We start from the raw sequence: 21444 nt of genomic DNA, 5'->3' as shown, positions 1-21444 counted from the left end.
CCATAGCTAGAGGAGTGGGGGCCCAGATTGTATCTCGGCTCCCCTCCAACTTCTTGTAGTTCACTTGTTCTTTGTAGCTTGTTAAGCTTGTAACGTTTTGGTGTTTTCCTATAATAATAATAATAATAATAATAATAATAATAATAATAATAATAATAATAAAGTAAAAATAAATAATAATAATAATAATAATAATAATAATAATAATAATAATATATAAAGTGTGTTACTCCCTCCGTCCCATATTAGTTGTTACACTTATCTTTGCACAAAGTTTTAGATGATAAGAGGTTGTTTGGTTATCAATTGTTATTTTATTGAAAAAGTAGATGTGATAGGAGTTAGTGGGGTATTTTTTAAATTGGATGAGAGAGGATGTGGGGACAAAAAAGAATTTAGTGGGAAGAGAGAGACAATATAATAATTGTAGGGTCATTCCTAATTTAGAAGTGTAACAACTAATCTGGGACGGACGAAAAAGGAAAGTGTAACAACTAATCTGGGACGGAGAGAGTAGTATATACTTCCTCTGTTCTTTTTTAAATGACACAATTATTTAGGCACGTTTGTCAATGCATGATTTCAAACATTGATATCTCTAACTATGGATAAAAAAATAAAATAAAAAAGTTGATACTTAAAAAATATTTATTGAGACGAATCTAATAAGACCTCTTTTTCTTAAAAATAAATCACAAAATAAAGTCAAAGGAGCTTGTGTGAATAATGTCATAAACCCAATTGTGTCATGTAAATTAGAACCGAGGAAGTATATGGTACACTCTCTTGAACTGCTAAATTCTGATTACTGTAGTAGCTGAGTGCTTAAGAGAGGTAAGTTGCATCTAGACTAATAACCGTGAAATTAGTGCCCAAATCAAGGTAAAATTACTAGCTGCATAAAGTTTTTTGCTATTTGGAGTATTAATAAGCAAGGCTGATCAGTATTTGAAGGCAATATCCGCAGCAATAAGAGCCAGAAAAGCAAATTAGAAAATGTCACCTCAGTTTAAACTTTAACAGGACAACAATGACTTGAGGCGAACCCTCAGATGACCAAGAATGATGGGGGATTGGATACAATCAACTCTGTATGGATTCTTTCCGGGGACTGTACTTGTCACGGTGAGGGCCGGATGTGTATGCCGTTCTAATAGTTGTGTAATGTTGCATTTTGTAAAAGCCGTTGCCTAATTGTTCAGGAACTAAAAAGAAAGGAAGAATACTTGAACAGATAACCTCAGAAATTATTCCTCATTTGATTTTGCAGAACTGCAAATATCAGCTTCATGCATTGATTTACCAAAAAATATAACTTCATGCATTTTCATGCTACAAAACCAGAGAAAAGCCAGTGACAAATCAGAATTTACAACCGGTGTCAACACAGCCAATAATTCTCAACATCAATTGGATTCCCAAAAGAAATACCTGACTTTTTAACCTTTTTTACAGGCTTGCTTGAGTATTCATCGAGGAGCAAGGGATAATCAGCTGAATCCCCAACCCTTGTTTTCGACTTCATTGTTCTACTCCTTGACCGCATAACATCTTTGCACTCCATTTTATCAGCCATCTTATCATCTGAGTCCATAACCACCAGGCCTTCCGAACTTTGTTCTTCATCCCTAGTAACATTGTCACTAGCCGAAACATTAAGGATTTCTCTTTCAGGAGTAACATCAGTATTTAATTCTGTTTTTATAATGTTGCTTGCTGGTATCAGCTTCTTATGATCATCATCCTTGCACTCCGGCTCAAGGCCTTCTATAATAGCATTTCCATGAGCACTCTCCTGCAATGTGTTATCAACCTCTTCAGATGGTTTTCGGGCTTCAAGCAATCGCAATCTGACCTTTCCTGATTCTAAAGGGATAGAAAATTCAGTTTCTGCATGAACCTTTTGACCACATACAAACTGCATCATAACCCTTTGAGGCTCATAAGTTGCCGTACAATCCATCCCAATCAACTCTGTAGGCTGCAAACACACACGAAATGATTTCAATTCATCATCATCACCCGAAAAATCAGACAATAACTTGTCAACATCAAGGTTGAAATATCTATGCCGCCAATTCTTCAAGTCCAAAGCGTAAGGCCGCCAACAAAAACACTCACCGGATGATCTCAATGCTTTTCTTACATCAACTAAACTGGCCTTAAAACTCACCTTATCCCACCTACCAATTCTAGGTTGCCCTAAACTCAAAGGCTTTGCTAATTTCGACCCTAACAAGGGAAACCGCTCTAAAGCCCAAAGTTGCAAAATTTGAAATGGACCAGGGACAGAAATCTGCTTCTTAGCAGAATCAAAATCAGCAGCATGCTGAGTAAGAAATGTCAAATTCCGATACAAACAAGCAAGAACAGCCGGAGCAAGAGCAATCTTTGCCCCTCTAGCAAGACGAACAGCAACAGAGAAACCATGTGATCCTACTATTCTGTCATCAAGGTCCGGAAAGACGAACATCGAAAGCCAAAATGCCAAAAACCCCACATGCTCTATCTCATCATTCTCATCATTAAAATACTTAATCCAACCATTACTCTCATTTGTACTAATCGACAGAGAATTTTTTATTCTTTGTAATTTCGATTCCAAATTCTTATGTGAAGTATCAACAGCAGAAACATTCACAGCTTCTCCTAAAACAGGCAACCCAAATAAAACATTTACATCTTCCAAGGTAATGGTGGCTTCTCCCCATGGGAAATGGAAAGTATTGGTTGCAGAACACCAATATTCAGATAAAGCAAGAACAATTTCTGGGTTAGGTTTAATTTCATGTAGAGAAGAAAGAATTCCATCACAAATACCTGATAATTCCCAGCTTTTGGCGAATTTGAGGCTTACTTTCTCAACCCAAATAGCCCAATTTTGATGGGGCTTTCTCCAACCTGGGAATTTCACCTTAATCGGCCATTTTTTAAGGTTTTTTTGCCCAAAAATGTCAGATAAAAGAGGGGGTTTTATCAAATTATTGGGTTTTTGACATGGTTTTAGGGTCTGGGGTATGAATTGATTCGCCATTGATGATGAAATGTGTGGGAATTTTAGTGGGTTTTTCGGCATTTAATAGAGGAATGAGTAAAATAGCGCCAAATTGGGATTGTTTTTTAAATTAAACTCGTTCCCGATTGATTTGACAAGTTGTTTTTGGATTGAAAAAGGTCTTTTCGAATTCTTGCGAAAATTGCAAGACAAGTTTCTCGAAAGTTGAATTTCCACAACGCGTTCTCATGTACGGAGTAATCGAGCTCTGTAACTCTGTTACTTGTTAGTGGGGTGGAGACTAGAGACGTGGGGTTGAGGTGGGCTATTAAAATTTACTATAATTAAGCCCGTGTCATATACGGATCAATAAATTAAAAGAACAATTACGACGTGGTTCCGTCGCAAATACGTTATGAAAGGGGGCGGGATTTTGATTTGAGTCCTTCATGATAGCCCTTCGTTAATGAGATTGTTTTTTGTGTGATAATGTAGCTGCATTATATAGAGCAATGAGCATGGTAGTTGACTCCTAGTAAAAAATTTCTCATATTATCTTTTACGGAGTAATAAGTATTTATTTATCTATTTGGACTTCTAACAAAATTCGTTTCTTTCTTGTTTTTTTTTTTTTTTTTTTTACCAGTAGTTGACTATGACTCCTATTAACATTACTAAGTATTTATTTATCTATTAATCTCTTTATCTATTTTTATTTCAATAAATCTGAAATAAATAATACTCCCTCCGTCCCATAATATAGTGCCTGTTTTCCTAAAATTGTGTCTCTAAATGATGTGCCTATTTCTATTTTAAACCATTAATTTTTACCCATAATACCCTCATACACTAATTGTAATTCCAATATTGTCCTAAAAAGGTTAGAATTTTTACTTTGAAAAGTGTACTTTTTTACTTTTATTCAACCCATATGCTTGATTTTTGTCTTTTTTAGGCTCATTTATTATGTACACACCTTTAATATCTAATTTCTCTCTCCATAAAAGTCACCTAACATGTATTTTTTCTTGAAAGTACAAATAATTATTGTTTTATTATTAATGTTATCCTTTTATTTTAATAACCGTGATTTTGGTCAAACCGGCACTATATTATGGGACGGAGGGAGTAGTTATATATAGGATGACGTGAAAATCTTACGTGGCGCTCTAAATGCTCTCTAAAAAGTTATAATTTCATTCTTTTGTTTCCTAAAGTGTTTAAAACAATTAAAAAAAAAATTAAGATGTTAAATTACAAAAACTGATTTTCTTAAGGTGCATGTTAAATGACAAAAAATCTATATAAAATCATTGGAATTAGATCTTCTTAAAAAATATGGGAATTAAATTAAACTACCCTACCTTCAAAAGAAAAATAAAAAATAAACTACCCTTAGACCTGATTGGCCGGTAAGAATAAATAAGAATTTCAAAGTACTTTGACATCAATTAAATAATTCTACAAAAAGTAACTTAATACTTTCTCTGTTTTTATTAATGTCACAATTATTTAGGCACGTTTGTGAATGGACGATTTCAAATATTAATATTGAGACGAATCTAATAAGACTCCACACGGTTAAATTTTTTCAAAAGTATACTCCCTCCGTCCCATAATATAGTGTTCGTTTGACCAAAATCACGATTATTAAGGTAAATGATAACATTGATAATAAAACAATAATTATTTATACTTTCAAGATAAAGTACATGTTATGTGGCTTTTGTGGAGAGAGAAATTAGAGATTAAAGGTGTGCACATAATAAATGGACATCAAAAAGACAAAAATCAAGCACATGGGTTGATTAAAAGCCAAAAAGTACAATTTTCAAAATAAAAATTCTGAATTGTTTAGGACAATATTAGATTTACAATTAGTGCATGAGGGTATTTTGGGTAAAAATTAATGATTTTAAATATAAATAGGCACATCATTTAGGGACACCATTTTAAAAAATAGGCACTATATTATACTCCCTCCGTCCCATAATATAGTGCCTGTTTTCCTAAAATGGTGTCCCTAAATGATGTGTCTATTTCTATTTTAAACCATTAATTTTTACTTTGAAAATTGTATTTTTTGACTTTTATTCAACCCATGTGCTTGATTTTTGTCTTTTTTAGGCCTATTTATTATGTACACACCTTTAATCTCTAATTTCTCTTTCCATAAAAGCCAACTAACATGTACTTTATCTTGAAAGAACAAATAATTATTGTTTTTATTATCAATGTTATACTTTACCTTAATAACCGTGATTTTGGTCAAACGGGCACTATATTATGGGACGGAGGGAGTAAGACGGAGGGAGTAAATCACAAAAGTAAGTCAAATGAACTTTGATGAATAGTGCTAAAAACCTAATTAGGTCGTGTAAATAAAAACATATGAAGTACTCCGTATAACTCAAACGAATTTATTTTCATTTAAACTAAATAAACATCGAGTATTGCATCATATGTGGGTAATGATTACGAGAAGATTTTACCTCCGTATTTTGATTTTAATACTCCATATTATACAAGTTTTCTGTACGTAGTACCTACCCGGTACTCATCTAGCATTAATTAATGAAATTTTAGTTTCCAATGCAATAATCTGTTAACTAATTCCGGAGTGTATAATGATCTTTAAGGATCTTGTTTACATTTCCAATTGCATTGATTAGATAATAAATCTCAGTAAGTATCGTATAGCTCATGTAGGCATGGACTAATGGTCTTTGTTAGAGTTAACCTAGGGTTCTAGTATGTTTAAAAAACTAGAGTTGTATTAGTTTAAAATCCTAATAAAAATCCTGACCTATTATAGTTATGTTATGGTTTTCTATATAAACCTATGATGTAACCAAGTTATTATCAAGTTGTTCAGTTATATTATCATCAATCAATATTATTCTTTGTAGTTTAACATGGTGTTATCCATAATTTTGGATTGATCCTACACTTCCACAATTAGTTGTTGTTGTCGGTCTGGTGGCTCTCTTGCTGCGGTATGGCTTGTTCGTGGTCTCTTTCACGTGGCCGGTTCTAGCTCTTGGCGTACTCCTCGTTTGTCATTGCTTATGGAGACTACATGGTTTTATTACTTGGTTTCGGTGCGCATGCAGGTAAAGATGGATGTGGGCCGGGCCGTGCTTCGTGCCGAGCCCACGGACCGTGGGCCTAAACGTGTCGGGCCCACGTCAGGGCCACGTTGTTTCGTGTCGTGTCGTGCCGGGCCGAAAAGTTAAAAATAAGGCCCAGGCCCGGCCCAAGCCCACGTGCTTTCGTGCCGTGCCGGGCCGGCCCGCGTGCCTAAGGCTAATTTGACTAAATTTAACGTGCTTTGTCGTGTCGGGTCGAGTCGTGCCGTGCCTTGTCGTGCTTTTTTCAAAAAAGTAAGGCCCAGGCCCGGCCCACGACCCACGACTTCGTGCCCGTGTCGGGCCGTGTTTTTTGCGTGCTCGTGCTGGGCCGTGCTTTTTCGTGCCGGGTCGGGTCGGGCTTCGGGCCGGCCCGGCCCACAGCCATCTTTACATGCAGGAGTATACCTGTAATCCGTATTGTTCGTGTGCGGGAGTTACCTGCACTAGTGTGACTAATCGTTGATGCGGTGAATACACATCTATTTATATTACAAAGTAGATTTCCTATACTTTGTAGGAGTCCTAAGGGGCCGTTTGGTTGGGGTCTTCAACAAAGGGAATGAGAATCAACTAGTATGATTCCCTTTGTTGTTGTTTGTTAAGCATTTTTTGTCATTCCCTTTACCCCTTTTTCTGATTCACTTACCCCAAAAACCCTCTACATTGAAACCCTACCCCCCCAAGGTATTTCCATTCCCTTTCCTCCCACACCACCCAAAGTCATTGACCACCATTGACCAACATTATAACACCACCACCACCACCTGAACCACCTTCACTGTCGACCCACCCCCACACCTTCTCCCTCGCCGCACCGCCACCTTCGTCTCCCTCCACCTCACAACCACCACGCAACCACCACGCAACTACCTAGAGATCACCCCCAAAATCCCTCCTAACACCACCGACCGCCACAAATCGACCACCAAAGAGGGAGAAGAAGGCGCCGCAAAGAAGAAGACGGCCGCACGAAGGAGAAGAAGGCCGCGCGAGGGTGAAGAACACGCCGGCGCTGCTAGGTGAAGAAGGAGACGACGACTGCAAGGGAGAAGAAGAAGGCGGCGACGAGAAGAAGAAGAAGAAGGCTGGAAGGGAGAAGAAGGCGGCGACGACTGCTGTAAGGGAGAAGAAGAAGGCGGTGGCTGTTTCAAGGGGTGGAATCAAACAAAATGATAACCAAACAATATTTTAAATCAAAGGGTTTTATTCCCATTCTCTTTCTTTCCCTTTGTTGATTCCATTCCCTTTACCTCGTGTGAACCAAACGCCCCCTAAGTTTTATAGACTTTTATCTCATATCATATAACATAACTCTATCTCATATGGATAACTCAACAGTTTTCAACACTATTCCCTTCCCCCGGCAATAGTTTAATTAATACCATACAAAGTGTTAGGGTGACAACCCAAATTCCACGTGGAGAGAATAAAGAAGAGTTGCATTGCTTGTAAAGTATCCACCTAACTTTATTAACATGAGGTCTTTGGAAAGGTGCTCAAAAAATAATATGTGCGGACTAGGTCCAAATTAAACCAGACAAGATCATAATAATGTGAGAGCCCAAATTTTTGGCTATAACCGGGTACAGCCAAAGCTGGATGTACCCCATCCAAAACGATGTCATTTTGTGTTGTTTAAAATGAACATTAATATACTGGTACAAAAATGAACATTTACTATTTCGGAAATGAACATTTATTTATTTATTTGGAATGAACATTTACTATTTTGGAAATGAACATTTATTTATTTATTTGGAAATAAACAATATAGGCGCTTGTAAAAACATAAAAATGAACATTTACTATTTCGGAAATGAACATTTATTTATTTATTTATTTGGAATGAACATTTACTATTTTGGAAATGAACATTTATTTATTTATTTGAAAATAAACAATATAGGCGCTTGTAAAAACATAAAAGATCAATGAAGTGAACAATTTCATTATGAACATTAACCATATATTTACTGTGAACAAACAAATAAATAAGAAAGAACAAATAATTCAACAAAAAAGAACAAACAATATAAAAAAGAACATAAAATTCCAGAAAAAAGTACAAACAATACAACAATTATGAACAGTTTTATGATGAATTTTAAAGCCAACATGAAAGAGCAAACAATACAACAAGAAAGAACAAACAATAAAGCAAATAATTATTATGAACAAACAAATAAACAAGAAAGAACAAATAATTCAACAAAAAAGAACAAACAATATAAAAAAGAACATAAAATTCCAGAAAAAAGAACAAACAATACAACAATTATGAACAATTTTATGATGAATTTTAAAGCCAACATGAAAGAACAAGCAATACAACAATAAGTTTGGTGAATGAATTTAAAAAACAACAAGAAAGAACAAACAGTACAACAAGAAAGAACAAACAATACAAAAAGAAAGAATAAAAGATTAATGAAGAGTTTAATTATGAACATTAACCATATGATTATTATAAACAAATAAATAAACAAGAAAGAACAAACAATATAAAAAAAACCATAAAATTCCAGAAGAAAGAACAAAAAATACAACAATTATGAAAATTTGATGATGAATTTAAAAAACAACATGAAAGAACAAACAGTACAACAAGAAAGAACAAACAGTACAATAGAAAGAACAAACAGTACAATAAAAAAGAACAAACAGTCGACAAGAATGAACAAACAATATGAACGCGTCGTTTTTGGGGGTACAGCCAGAGCTGGTTGTACCCGGGTACAGCCATTAGCGATTAATGTGAGAGAAAGATGACATACGGCCTAACAAGTTAGACGTTCCGGGCCCAATACAAAGTTAATAAATATTACGGTTTTTTCATGAAATGCCCTCGAGGTTTGCAAAAATGCACCAAATACCCTCGCGTCTTTTGAATCACATAATATACCCCTATTTTTCCGTACTGTTCATGAAATGCACTTGGAGTTAACGGACGTTAGTCCTCCGTTAGCTGCAGTTTACCATTTTACCCTTAATACATGTTATTCGAGATAAATTTAAAAAAAAAAAAATCTTAACTTATTCTCTTTCTCTCTCCTCTCCCCTGTTCTACCTCCTGCTCTCTAGTCGCTGGCTGCGGTCGATCTCCACTCTATCTCCACTCTCTGGTCGTCGACGGAGGTCGATCTTCGATCTCTGGTCTCCGGCGAGCCTAACTCACGATTTTGAAGTATTACGGTTCGATGGCCATCAAATTGCAAAAGGTCGCCGAATTTTTTTGGGCGTTCTTCGGCGTTTTGATCGAAGGATTGACCGGATTTTGATCGGAGGGTAGTCGGTGGTTTGGTTGCGATTCTTTGGTTCGTTGTTTGGAGCAAGACATCCCATTCCTCAGTCGGCAATTCACCTCAGAACTGTTTGAGGCAGAGGACGTTATCTTCAATCCCAGTATAATTTCATGTTTTTTTGGGCTGAAAATCAAACTAATTTGTTTTTGATAGCATGAATTAGCAAAACTGTATAGAGAGTTGTAGTTTCAAATAAATTCGTTTTATTTATTTATTGAATTGTAAAGACAAAAAAACCCGGATCGCACCGGAATTGAATAGTTTATGAATCACGAGAAATTGAACTGTAAATAATGAAAACAAATAAAATCGTAATTGAATTTTGAAAAAATATAATTGTTTGTTTGAATTTGGTTAAATTCGCCATCTAATCCCTTGAATCAGCCATATGACCATATCCATGACAGTATAAGGTTTACATATTTTAGGTGGGATTGGAAGGCAGAGGGAGAAGAAGACTAAAATAAAAGATTTTGAGGTGAAGAAATCGCCTTATGAGATTTTTAGCGCATGGAGGAACAATGAGCTCGTCGGGAAATTCAAGTCTAGCTTGGTAATATCTCTTGTCTATCTATGTATAGTTTTTCTTAATTTCATAGATTTTGTGGTGGTGTTCTCTGGTAGAGTGTTATTGTATATGTGTATGTATGCTGCTGCAACACTTTGGACTTGTTTTTGGTATTGTTTGAGACTCCAATTTGTGCAATTTTATAGCTGAATGTGGACGGATGGAACTTGTACCTGTATGATTGTCTTCACAACAGCAAAATAAAAACCGCCCTTCCAAAAAAAGAAAAAGAAAAGTCCAGTCATATACAGTTGTCTTATTATAGATTTATAGGCATTTGATATGTAGGTTCATGACATGGCTTTGGCTTTGGCTTTGGCTGATTACATTGGAGTGATGCTGTTAAGCACGCCACATATGTGCCTCACAATGCTGGAAGTTATCTAATGAAGCGTTTCAGGAAGGCTCAGTGCCCTATTGTTGAGAGGTTGACCAACTCTCTTATGATGCACGGACGCAACAATGGAAAGAAGCTTATGGCTGTTCGCATTGTGAAGCATGTCATGGAAATTATCCACCTTTTGGCTGACTTGAACCCCATCCAAGTTGTTGTTGATGCCATCATCAACATGTACCCAAAACCCTTCCCCTTTGGTGTCTTCTTTATGTTCTTTCTGTTGAGGCTTTGCACCCAATTATCATGTATAGAACGAGGAAAGAAATGATAGGTATTGGTTCACAAGTTTGCAATACAAATGCATTTTTGCAACACTAATGTTTTCTTGAACCATATTGTGTTATGCAGTGGACCAAAAGAAGATGCTACCAGAATTGGTTCTGTTGGTTCTGTGAGGCGTCAAGCTGTTGATATCTCACCACTTAGGCGTGTTAATCAGGCAATCTATCTTCTGACAACTGGAGCTCGTGAGAGTGCTTTCAGGAACATTAAGACCATTGCCGAGTGCCTAGCTCGCTGATGAACTTGCCTAGCTTGCTGATGAACTCATTAATGCTGCCAAGGGTTCATCCAACAATTCACTCTTCTTGTAACCACCATTTATGAGTTGTTACTTGATTTCATGTGTAGCTTATCTGCTTGATTTAATAATACTTTTAAGAACCAACAATATACATTTGATGATGTGTAGGTTGGCTATTTAATTTTTGATATGCTCATGATTTGATTGTTAAAAACTTAAAATGTACACGGGTGGTACATATTTTGGTCATGGTTTGAAGAACTTTAATTGTCACAGAGATAACTACGGAGTATGATTCGTAAAACGTACATATTGCCTTCATTGTTTGAAAGATGTCCAGAGTCACTTGTTTCTTGAATTTTGGATTATATGGATTTCCTATAAGAATCAAAGTTGTTCTAGATTTTCTATAAGCAGCAAGAACATATCGGCTATATTTTGATCCCTAGGTTTAATAAAAGTAGCCGTTAGATTCAAATTCTGCAATTTAAAAGCAATTTGGGTATTTGGTACAACTTTGTTTACAAATAGGTGTATGTTGTGCAATAAGTTTAAAAATAGGGGCATTTTGTGAATTATAAACATGACTTAACGGAGGACTAACGGAAGGTCGGTTTAGGGGCATTTGGTGCAAACTTAGGCAAAAATAGGGGTATATTATGTGATTCGAAAGACGCGAGGGTATTTGATGCATTATTGCAAACCTCATGGGCATTTCATGAAAAAACCGTAAATATTATGCATATAATCTCAATTGGAACGTTCAAGTTTTTTGATGTTCAGATCCAACCTGGTGAGGATCTTGTTAAGTACATCTACTATCCATATTGCTCAAATCTAAGGAGAACAACATATCCAAAGAGAGCATTACAGTTGGTCTAGCAACTTCTGTGGATAACGTTGACAGATTCTGAAACCCTGTCCATTAATTACTTAATTCCTCCTAGTTCAAAATGGAAACTAGAAGGACTTGAGATCCATTTCCATACACGGTCCATTGTTTTAATTGTATTCTAACAAACAATGAAGTATTGTTAGCCTAAGATTGAGAATTTATCCATCTTTAAACTATTCTTCATTTGACTTGGCTGCTCCTAGAGCAGCAACAGCTCTTTCAAGCTGTGCCACCCTAGCTAATATTTCTGATGGTGACATTCCAACCGCATTATCCTCAACCTCTCTATCAGTCTTTCCCAAGGTACTACTTTTCCTGGTAATCTGACTATCAGCGTCTGATCCACGGGAGGCAAATTCTTCAGTGGATGCATAACTTTCTAATGGGTTCAGAGGTTCTTTACTCCGTGCAATTGATCCAATTCTTAAAGCTAATGGTATGTGATCTATATCAACAGAATCACAACAAGGGAGATGCCCTTTTCCACCATTTGGGTCAGGAGATCCTGCAGTAAACTTCATCTGAGGAGACTTTACAGCATCTGTTGTCTGTCCGATTGTCATTTCATTACAAGAAGCTCTTTTATTAGAACGTAGTCGCAAAGCCAATGGAACATGATCCAAATCTATGTAGCAATGTTTTCTACTAGTCTCATTTACACAAGTTTCTAGCATAAGCCGTTTTGAATCATATGAACCCTTTGATTTGATACCACCAGGACTTAATCTTCCCCTTTCCTGTCTCTCAACCAAACTTTCTCCATTCCGTTTACCCCTCTTCTTCCTCCAGTATTCATCAACTGCTTCTTCACGACGTAACATAGAGTCCTTCCACCAGTTATAGTAACTTCTAGACACCCCAGGATCAAAGGTTCTTGCTGGTATGTACACACCTCCTTTATCCCAATCAGCAGCAGAAACCATCGCTTCTCCTGGAATATCTTGATCATACCCAAATTGCATTGCCACCCTATGTGGCTGATACTTCTGCCTACAATTGGCTGTATGTCCATATATCGTACATGAACACAAAAACCGAGCAAAAGACAACGAACAATCATCCAAAACTGCACAATTAGAGATGGTCTGTTCTGACTCTTTATAAAATGGGAAATGATCCCAATTCTCCAAATCACAAGCATATGGCCGCCAAAGAAAACCCTCACCCGCCTTAAGGCTTGATCTTACATGTGAAAGACTAACCTCAAAAACCACATTGTCCCATCTAGCAACCCTAGGATCCCCAACCCTTACAGCTTTTGCCAAATTCGATCCGAGCTCAGGGAATCTCTCATAAACCCAAAGCTGAACAATCTTAAACAAACCAGAAGCATAATACTTTGTATCCGGAGCAAGTTCCATAGCATTTTGTGTCATTAATGTCAATTCATGATATAAATTTGCAAGAACAACAGATGCAAGAGCAATTGGAGTGCCTTGAGATAAATGAATTGCAATAGGGAAAACATGATCACCAATTACACCATCATTAAGATCAGGCAAAACAAACCTAGAAAGCCATAAAGAAAGAAAAGCAACATGTTCAAACTCACCCTCTTCATGATCAATCTCACCCTCTTCTTCTTCCTCCATGAAATACTCAATCCAAGCTGAATGAGTACCACCCTTTGGAATTTCCCATTTTACCCTTTTCAATTCTTCCTCAAACTTCACCAAATTTCCATCAACTGGCCTCTTTAATGGCTCCCCAATTACAGGTAAACCACCAAGAATCATCACATCTTCAAGGGTAATTGTGGCTTCACCCCATGGAAATATGAAAGAGCTAGTTCTGGGGCACCAAAATTCACAAACCCCAAGAACTAACTCTTTGTTACAGGGGACTTCATGTAAAGTAGCTTGAATTCCATCAACAATACCAGATTCAATCCAAGTTGTAGCATGATTTATGAGTAATTTGTTGAACCAATTTCTCCATTTTTTCTGGGGGTTTTTCCAACCTGCGAATTGAACATTTAGTGGCCATTTTTTGTGGTTTTGGTAGGTGAAAATGTCTGAAACTAATGGTTTGTTTGGGAATTTAGAGAGATTGTTGAAATTTTTAGCATTGGGTGTGAGAAATCTTGCAGTTCTGATGGTGGGTTTTCCATCTTTTGAGCAAATTACTTCTTCCCTTCTCTTTTCGTACATTATGTTCTTGTTTTGTGTTTGGGTTTTTGTTGCTAATTTTATAAAAGTTAAATTTTGGGGAGAAACCAGTACTGTGGGTCGTGGGAGACCTGGGAGTGTAACTGACAAAATTTCAAGTAGATTTCCATTTCTCAAATATGTTATTGTTATAAATATATTGTATTGTGGATGCCCATTATATTCTCGGCATCCTTATCCTATATAATGTACGTATGTGTACATATGATGTAAATGTGAAATAAGATTATAACCGCCGGTTTATCTTTTCCTCTCTCTCCCTTCCCTCTATTTTCATAACACGTTATCAGCACCATCGCTAATCGACGAAAGAAAACAATGGGAATGACGAACGAGAGACAAAGGAAACTACCATTACTCGATGTGAGTATTATATATGCGACTTGTTTATGTAATTGATTTATGTTTGAGTCGCTAGTTATCATTATGCATATCTTTGCGGTTTTCATGGAATTTGCATGGCATTATTTTACACAATTAATGGTAGTTTCATTAACATTACCACTGTTCGTTGATGTTATTTTCGACCGCTTACCATTACTCGATCCGTGTTATTTGTTTGGTAATTAAACTTCAGTTTTAGCCGCACAATATGACATAATAGCGGTTACTTTTGAAATGAAAAGGAAAAGCAAAGTACGATTGGCCGCAAGCAAAGTAATGGTAAGTTTATGCTTTAATTGTCTAATTATTTATTTTGATCATTATCACTATGATTGATAATGATTGGCCGCAATCAAAGTAAACAGCAATTAATATTAAACTTCAAGCAATGGTACGCCAGTTTAAGTCTGATTCTGGATAAATTTTTAGTTTTCTCTTGTTTTTATAATTCTCTATCTTTTATTTGTTGATACCATCTATGAGGACATCAGGACATGCAGTATTATCGGTTACAGATTATCTTTTGATATTTGTTTCTTTGCGGCAAAATTTGATAGGTTTCTTACGGCTACTCTAAATAATTCATATTGTCGATATTGGATTTGTGCGAGTTTGTTTTCCTAGATTCCAGAACGTACTCGTTCAAGAACTATAATAATACAATGACTATATAATCTGGCTTATGAATTTAAAGAAATTGGTTATGGACAATCATTACGGTTGTTTGGTTGATCACCTCTCATGGAGGAAATAACTAGTCATTATAAAAGTCTAATAATATCTCTCATATTTAATGTCAATAGATTATGAAGAGATATGTTTTGTGGGTAGGCAAAATTGCTCCCACAACAGTTAAGAATGGAATATATGCAAAGATAAGGGGGAGATAGCTTTTAAGTTTACAAAATAGTGGTATATTGATTAAAATGATACATGGATGGTTAATGTGGTACAGGTTTTTGTTCATAAATTATGAACAAAAGTATAAGTTTATCTCTTCCTCTCTCTCCCTTCCCTCTATTTTCATAACAGTTATTGTTTTTTAATGTACATTTTTAATTTTGTTGTTGTTGCCTGTTTGGGTTAAGAAATTTGATATTCGAGAGCCGCAGGAGCAATGATATAGTCCGTTTACCATATACGGGACTAGTCTTATATGTATGCGATGCGTGTGAAATTATTATATGCATCGCGTGCATATAAGACTTATAAAAAATTCTCATACACCGCATTTTCAATCTTTAACATGTATAAAAAGTTTAAAAAAACAATCCCAGAAAAATTATGTTCACCTTATTTTGGGTAATGTGAATAAAATAAGGTGAACAGAACAAAACCTTGGTTTTCAAAGTCGGGCATTAAAATTAAGCAGATGTGGACTCGTGAACTACCACATCTGTATTACTGAATTATCTGACTAATACAACTGACAAATCCAAGATCAGTTCAAGCAAGGAATGTTCTGATCTTTAACAGTATCAAACAAACATGATTCTTCTCCATTTTTGGAGTTTATTTACGTTGTCACTAGAGAATCTAATCCATCTATTTCTTGCACCAATTGACTGAAACACAGAATATACAAAATATCAAAAAGAACCTTGAGTTTTTGTTCAGGTTTTCTGAAGTCACTACTTCAGATAATGAATTCCCTCATAAGCCAATGTACTTTCAAGATCACCAATAATCCGAGAAACCCGTACTTCAAGACCCCTTTGTACATCCTTAAACAGGCATTGCATTGTATCACCAAATCGTTTCATGTCAAAATTAGATGGCCCGTAAAGCTCATTCATGATCTCAGCAACAAAACCAACCTCTATTTTGGAATGTACTTCCATCAGCTTCTGTCCTGTTGTGACTATAAACCTCTGTAACTGAAATGTCTCCTCCAGGAAGTGCTATAATAGTGAAAGAAAAAAAGAGAGCAAGCTCTCGATAATTAGTGGATGCAAGAATCCAATTTACTTGAGATTTTATGCACACAAACAATGCATCAATGAGCTCCAAAATTAAAACTAATTTTCTCAATTGCAATCAAATTACAACCCAGAATACCAACACTGACAAACATAACTTAATCCAAAAATTAATGGCGTAAAACATACCTAATCGTCAAACTGGTTTGCAAGAAATAAACTTGAGGAGAATGATTAAGCAAAGTTGTCCGTTGCCACTGCCGCCATTTCAAACATACTCCCTCCGTATTTATTTAAGAGATACACTTGGCCGGGCACGGGTATTAAGAAGAAAAATTGAATGAAAAAAATTAATAAAGCAAGTGGGGTTGGATAGATATTTTAATAATAAAACAAGCGGGGACCATGTCATTTTGGTGGGTGGGAGATGAGGTGGGTTTATGAAATTATTTGTTTAATATGACGGTGGGTCATAGGGTAAATTAGATGTATCATTTAATTAGATGGTGGGGTTAATAAGTTACTAAAAATGGCAAAAGTAACTCTTAAATAAATACGGCAGGAAAAGGCAAGTGTATCCCTTAAATAAATACGGAGGGAGTACTTAGTACTCTGTATGCAGATTCGAGAAGATTCCAATTAAGAATTTCTGAGTTCCCCCAAAACAAAACGCAATATTGCAGAAACATCATAGTGGAACAACCGACATGAAAACAAACAACCAAAGGTAAATAAAAATTCGACACTTCTAAAATCAGGCTACCTCTGGTAAAATGACCCAATACAAAAATCAATTACGCCAATCAATCAATCAATTGCCAAATTTCCTGCTATTTGATAGCCCAACTATTCAAAGCTTTAAACAGTTGGAACATATGGAGCTGCTGTATTAATGTGTACCTGCATTAATTTAAGTTTGTAGATTCAAGGATTAGACAGTAGACATAAGCATGCACAATGAGTAAAATTAAGCAGACTTGAGGATTAGACAGTAGGCATAAGCATGCACAATGAGTCAAATTAAGCAGACTTACATAATAACCAGAACTGCCAAAAAAGTTGAAAGAGGCACTCAAGATCAAGAACTGAAATCCTACGATGGAAGCTGAGAGCTTTATCAGTCTGTCTCGCCCCAGAGACGAAGAACTGGTAACCACAGTCCATAGTCAAGCAACAACACCATATAAAGGACAATAATTAAGGCTTAGCTAAAATGACAGTGCAAGCACTTCACTAAGTACTTCATACTCACCAAAACACTCATCCCACCATCGGGTTTACTCTCCTCGCTATGTCTCCTATAATCATTAGTCTCTTAAATCCAGCCCCAAGGTTACCAATCTGCTTGAAACCTTCCCAATTTTTTACAATATCAACACACATCAAATCAATTTAAGCAAATCCAATAATATAAGCAAATATATATAAGCTTAATTCACTAATATAACCAAATACCCGAGATTCATCAGTTCTAAAGTTAAAACAATTTCGGGAAAAACGTCAAATTTCAAAACAAAAAAAAAAATTACAAAAACCTTACGAAAAAAATTGAGATTTATCGGAAACCCTAGTCAATTGATTAAAAACAAAAGACTAAGAACTGTAGCCTAATCAATCAAATCTTTAACTCTCAAGAATTTTGAATACAGTAGATGAATCTAAATCTCAAACAATAATTCCATTAATAAATAGACGAATTCAAGTAAAAGAATGGGTGGACGAATTCAAAACCTCCGCTTAACTAAAACGAACTAATCTAATTGAATTTGAGGAGACAGATTTCATAGTATAATCATGAGACATAATTTTGATTACCCATGAATTTCCTAAATTTGCACAAAAAATTGAGTCATCCATTTGTACGAAACCTTCACTTCATTAAAATTCAGTAAAATTCCAGACGAATTTGAAGAAATAAATTCACGATAACTTCAATTATCCCACATCAGGCAAATTCCCATCACTCAATAATCAAATTACAGCAAAACCCAGATCAGATTAACTCCATTTGGAAACAAAAATAAGAACAATCAATAAAAAACGACGACATTCAAAGATGAAGCGGGTAACTTACGTAGGGATTTACAAGATCAAAAGGGCGGAGTTGGCTGAATTGTGAGGGTCGTGTGAAGGCCAGTCGCTGAACAAAAATTGGAAAAACCACATCAAATCAACAAAATCTCCAGAATCAATTGGAAAAAAATGAAAATTTAAACAAAATTATTGAAATCTCACAACTTTTTACCTCCTCCGTCGCAGTTTTCGACGTTTCCGGCGTTTTCAACGACTTCGGCGGACGAACATAGAGAAGACCAGACGATGATGGTGATGATGATGGCGACGACGAGAGGCGGAGGAGAGAATGAAGCGATCGGAAGAATAGAGATAGACGATGGAGTTGAGAGAGGGGGAGGGAGACAGAGAGTTAGAGTGTGCGGTGGAAGAGACGAATTATTTAGGGTTTGGAACAGAGGCTGGGGTTTAAAGTAGCGGTGGGGGTACTTTAGTCTTTTACACGGGGGACACAAAAAGTTGTTTATTTTTGTCTCATTCATGTGCACGTGTCAATTGTAGATTGGTCGAGTAAGTTGATGAACATCATCCAATTGCCCGCCTTTTAGAATTGTAATCGTTTGTTCAAAGGTTCATTGTTAAGACCAAAAAAATTATTTATGGTCATGAACTATTAAAAAGTTCAATTTTAAGGATGTGTTAATCTGGGTAAGAAAAAATTGAAAACCATAAAGTAAAAAAAAGTTCAAAAGTTTTGCACGCATCCGGCGTACAATAAATTTATTATATTTCAGAGTAACTTTTACCTAATTTTTGATAACTTTATGTAGTTAGATTAACTTTTGTATTCAGAAAAAATGCTACACATTTAAAGGGTTACATGATTACCTTTATACATTATGGAATATTAGTGATTTTAAAGGGATAATTTCTATTAAAGTGACAAAATTTATCACTAACAAATAAATAGCTGTTACATTATCGTGATAATTTTTAAACATTTTGAGCTAAATTTTAATATGTCGTACAATTTATTGTACATCAACTTTAAATGAGAATTTGTGGATAAAGAATATGAGGGAGTGAGAAACTTTGCAACTTGGATATAATTTGATCCTCAAGTGTGGGCCATTTTTTTTTGTCACGTGGCATTGACATACAATTATAACATACTTCCTCTGTTCTTTTTTGAATGACACAATTATTTAGGCACGCTTGTCAATGCATGATTTCAAACGTTAATGTGTCCAATTATAGATAAGAAAAAATAATAAAAAGTTAATATTTAAAAAATATTTATTGGAACAAATCTAATAAGACCCTACACGACTATTTTTTCTTAAGTATAAATCACAAAAGGAAGTCAAAGGAACTTGTGTGAATAGTGTCATAAATCCAATTGTATCATGTAAATAAGAATGGAGGAAGTATTATTGTATTTTAAAAGGTGGAAAAGGCAAAAGAAAAGTAGGACAAGGATGTCATTTTTCCAAAAGTCAACACTATTCCTTTAGCCTTTAGCCCCAAACCTCCAATTCTCTTTTATATGTAGTATAGATTAATATGAGATAAATTCATAAAAGTTCAGGTAAATTCAAATATAATAGAGTAGGACTCTTACGAGACCGTCTTACATATAAGAGCGCTAAGTAATCATTATAAAATAAAGTTATACAATGACAAATTATTACTATAACTGTTTGATTAGAATGTATAACTATTTGATTGATTATACTTATTGAACAAAACTGTTTGGTCACAAGGCTTAACTATTTAATCATAAAGTATAATTATTTGGTAAAACGTTGGTTTTATACATAAGACGGTCACATATAAATTTTGTACATATAATAAGAATGAAAATAATAACAAAAGAATTATTTAATAAAAATTAAATACGGAGTGCTACTCTACTATTATATAAGGGAACTCTTGAGGTTATTTTTGTAAATGCACTTTTGGTGTCCCTTATAGAATAGTCTAAACTATCCTCCATAACTTCATATTAAATGTAATTAATTAAAAAAGTTGATTGTTTTATGACATCGAATTTAATTAATTTAAAAACTGATTATTTAATGCAAATTACCAATTAAGAAAGTCTAATAGTCAATCAAATTTAATACTACTTACAAATTATACTAACATTAATTGAAAAATAAAATAAAAAGGGATTAAAGAAAAATAGTTATTCAATCAGATTTAATCACAATAGACAAAAAATCAAAAGTAAAAAGGGAAGTCACAATCAAGTGGTCGAAGTACTTAATCACGGTCAAATATACGGAGTACTCCTTATTAATTACATAATTTACTTTTTTATTTCAAGTATTTTATTATGCCACATTTTTATATTGTCACAAATAATCATATTTAATATGAATTTTTTTTTAAAAATTAATCAAACAAATATACTCCGTAATAAAATATACATCCCCCAATTATTTTGATGTCATACTTTTTCTATAGAAAAAGTTTTCGAATAATATTTTTTTTTGGTGTTAGCACCCGGTTCACCCTTACGGCTAATCCGGATTTAGGGCGAGTTCTGGGTGGTTAGGTTCCAGTCTCCTCCCAATTGTTGTTGCGGCGGATCGAACACGGGTTCTCCTTACCAAGTTCAGTCCCAATCGTCACTGAACCAACAAACAATTGGTTTTGAACAATTTTTTACATAATATAATTTTGTTTTTTATATATCTCCGCACGCATCGCGTGCATATAAGACTAGTTTCATATCTAACTGAACTTGTGTAGAGCTCACTCGTATCAAGCTTTAACTGAAATTTGACTTATTTTAACGATAATTTTCTATCTACAACGGATTATAGATATAAAAGGCTATTCGAACTCGATTGTTTCAGAGAGTTGTTGCATATTCTAATATCTACGAAGTACTTCGTATATGGTTTTATCCATATTTCGATGTCAAAAAAAAAAAAATTTGTTTTATCGATAGAGAAAAGTTAATCGAATATTTTTCAATAGACTTTTCGCCTTATATTAACACTCCATGAACAAGCGATGTGCAAATAAACAAGCACGTCCATTCAATTATAAATTATTCCTTCCAACATTTGGAAAATCACATAAAAAATATCTATGGAGTGAGTACTAAATAATTTATGGAAATTTATTTATTTTATTTG

General features: G+C 35.0%; 1 protein-coding gene and 1 pseudogene across 1 annotated transcript; one reads left to right on the top strand and one right to left on the bottom strand.

Annotated features, from left to right (window-relative positions):
• Positions 1–707: 707 nt before the first annotated feature.
• Positions 708–3291, bottom strand: LOC110804736 (protein MAINTENANCE OF MERISTEMS-like). Its single transcript, XM_056843760.1, has 2 exons — positions 1432–3291; positions 708–1332 (listed from the first exon to the last, which is right to left on the bottom strand). Exons 1-2 carry the CDS (start codon positions 3074–3076, stop codon positions 1328–1330), a joined length of 1650 nt encoding a protein of 549 aa, XP_056699738.1. The 5' UTR covers positions 3077–3291; the 3' UTR covers positions 708–1327.
• A 7002-nt stretch (positions 3292–10293) lies between these two features.
• LOC110804737 (40S ribosomal protein S5-like) lies at positions 10294–16920 on the top strand (annotated as a pseudogene).
• The last annotated feature ends 4524 nt before the right edge of the window (positions 16921–21444 follow it).

The sequence above is a fragment of the Spinacia oleracea genome, chromosome 4, assembly GCF_020520425.1.
Source record: "Spinacia oleracea cultivar Varoflay chromosome 4, BTI_SOV_V1, whole genome shotgun sequence".
Taxonomy (NCBI): Eukaryota; Viridiplantae; Streptophyta; class Magnoliopsida; order Caryophyllales; family Amaranthaceae; genus Spinacia; species Spinacia oleracea.
The sequence above is the reverse complement of the archived record's forward strand: the minus strand, read 5'-3'. Positions and strand labels throughout refer to the sequence as shown.

What these genes read in the sequence shown, in the direction of transcription:
- LOC110804736 (XM_056843760.1), bottom strand. Translation starts at nt 3,076, where the DNA reads ATGCCGAAAAACCCACTAAAATTCCCACACATTTCATCATCAATGGCG.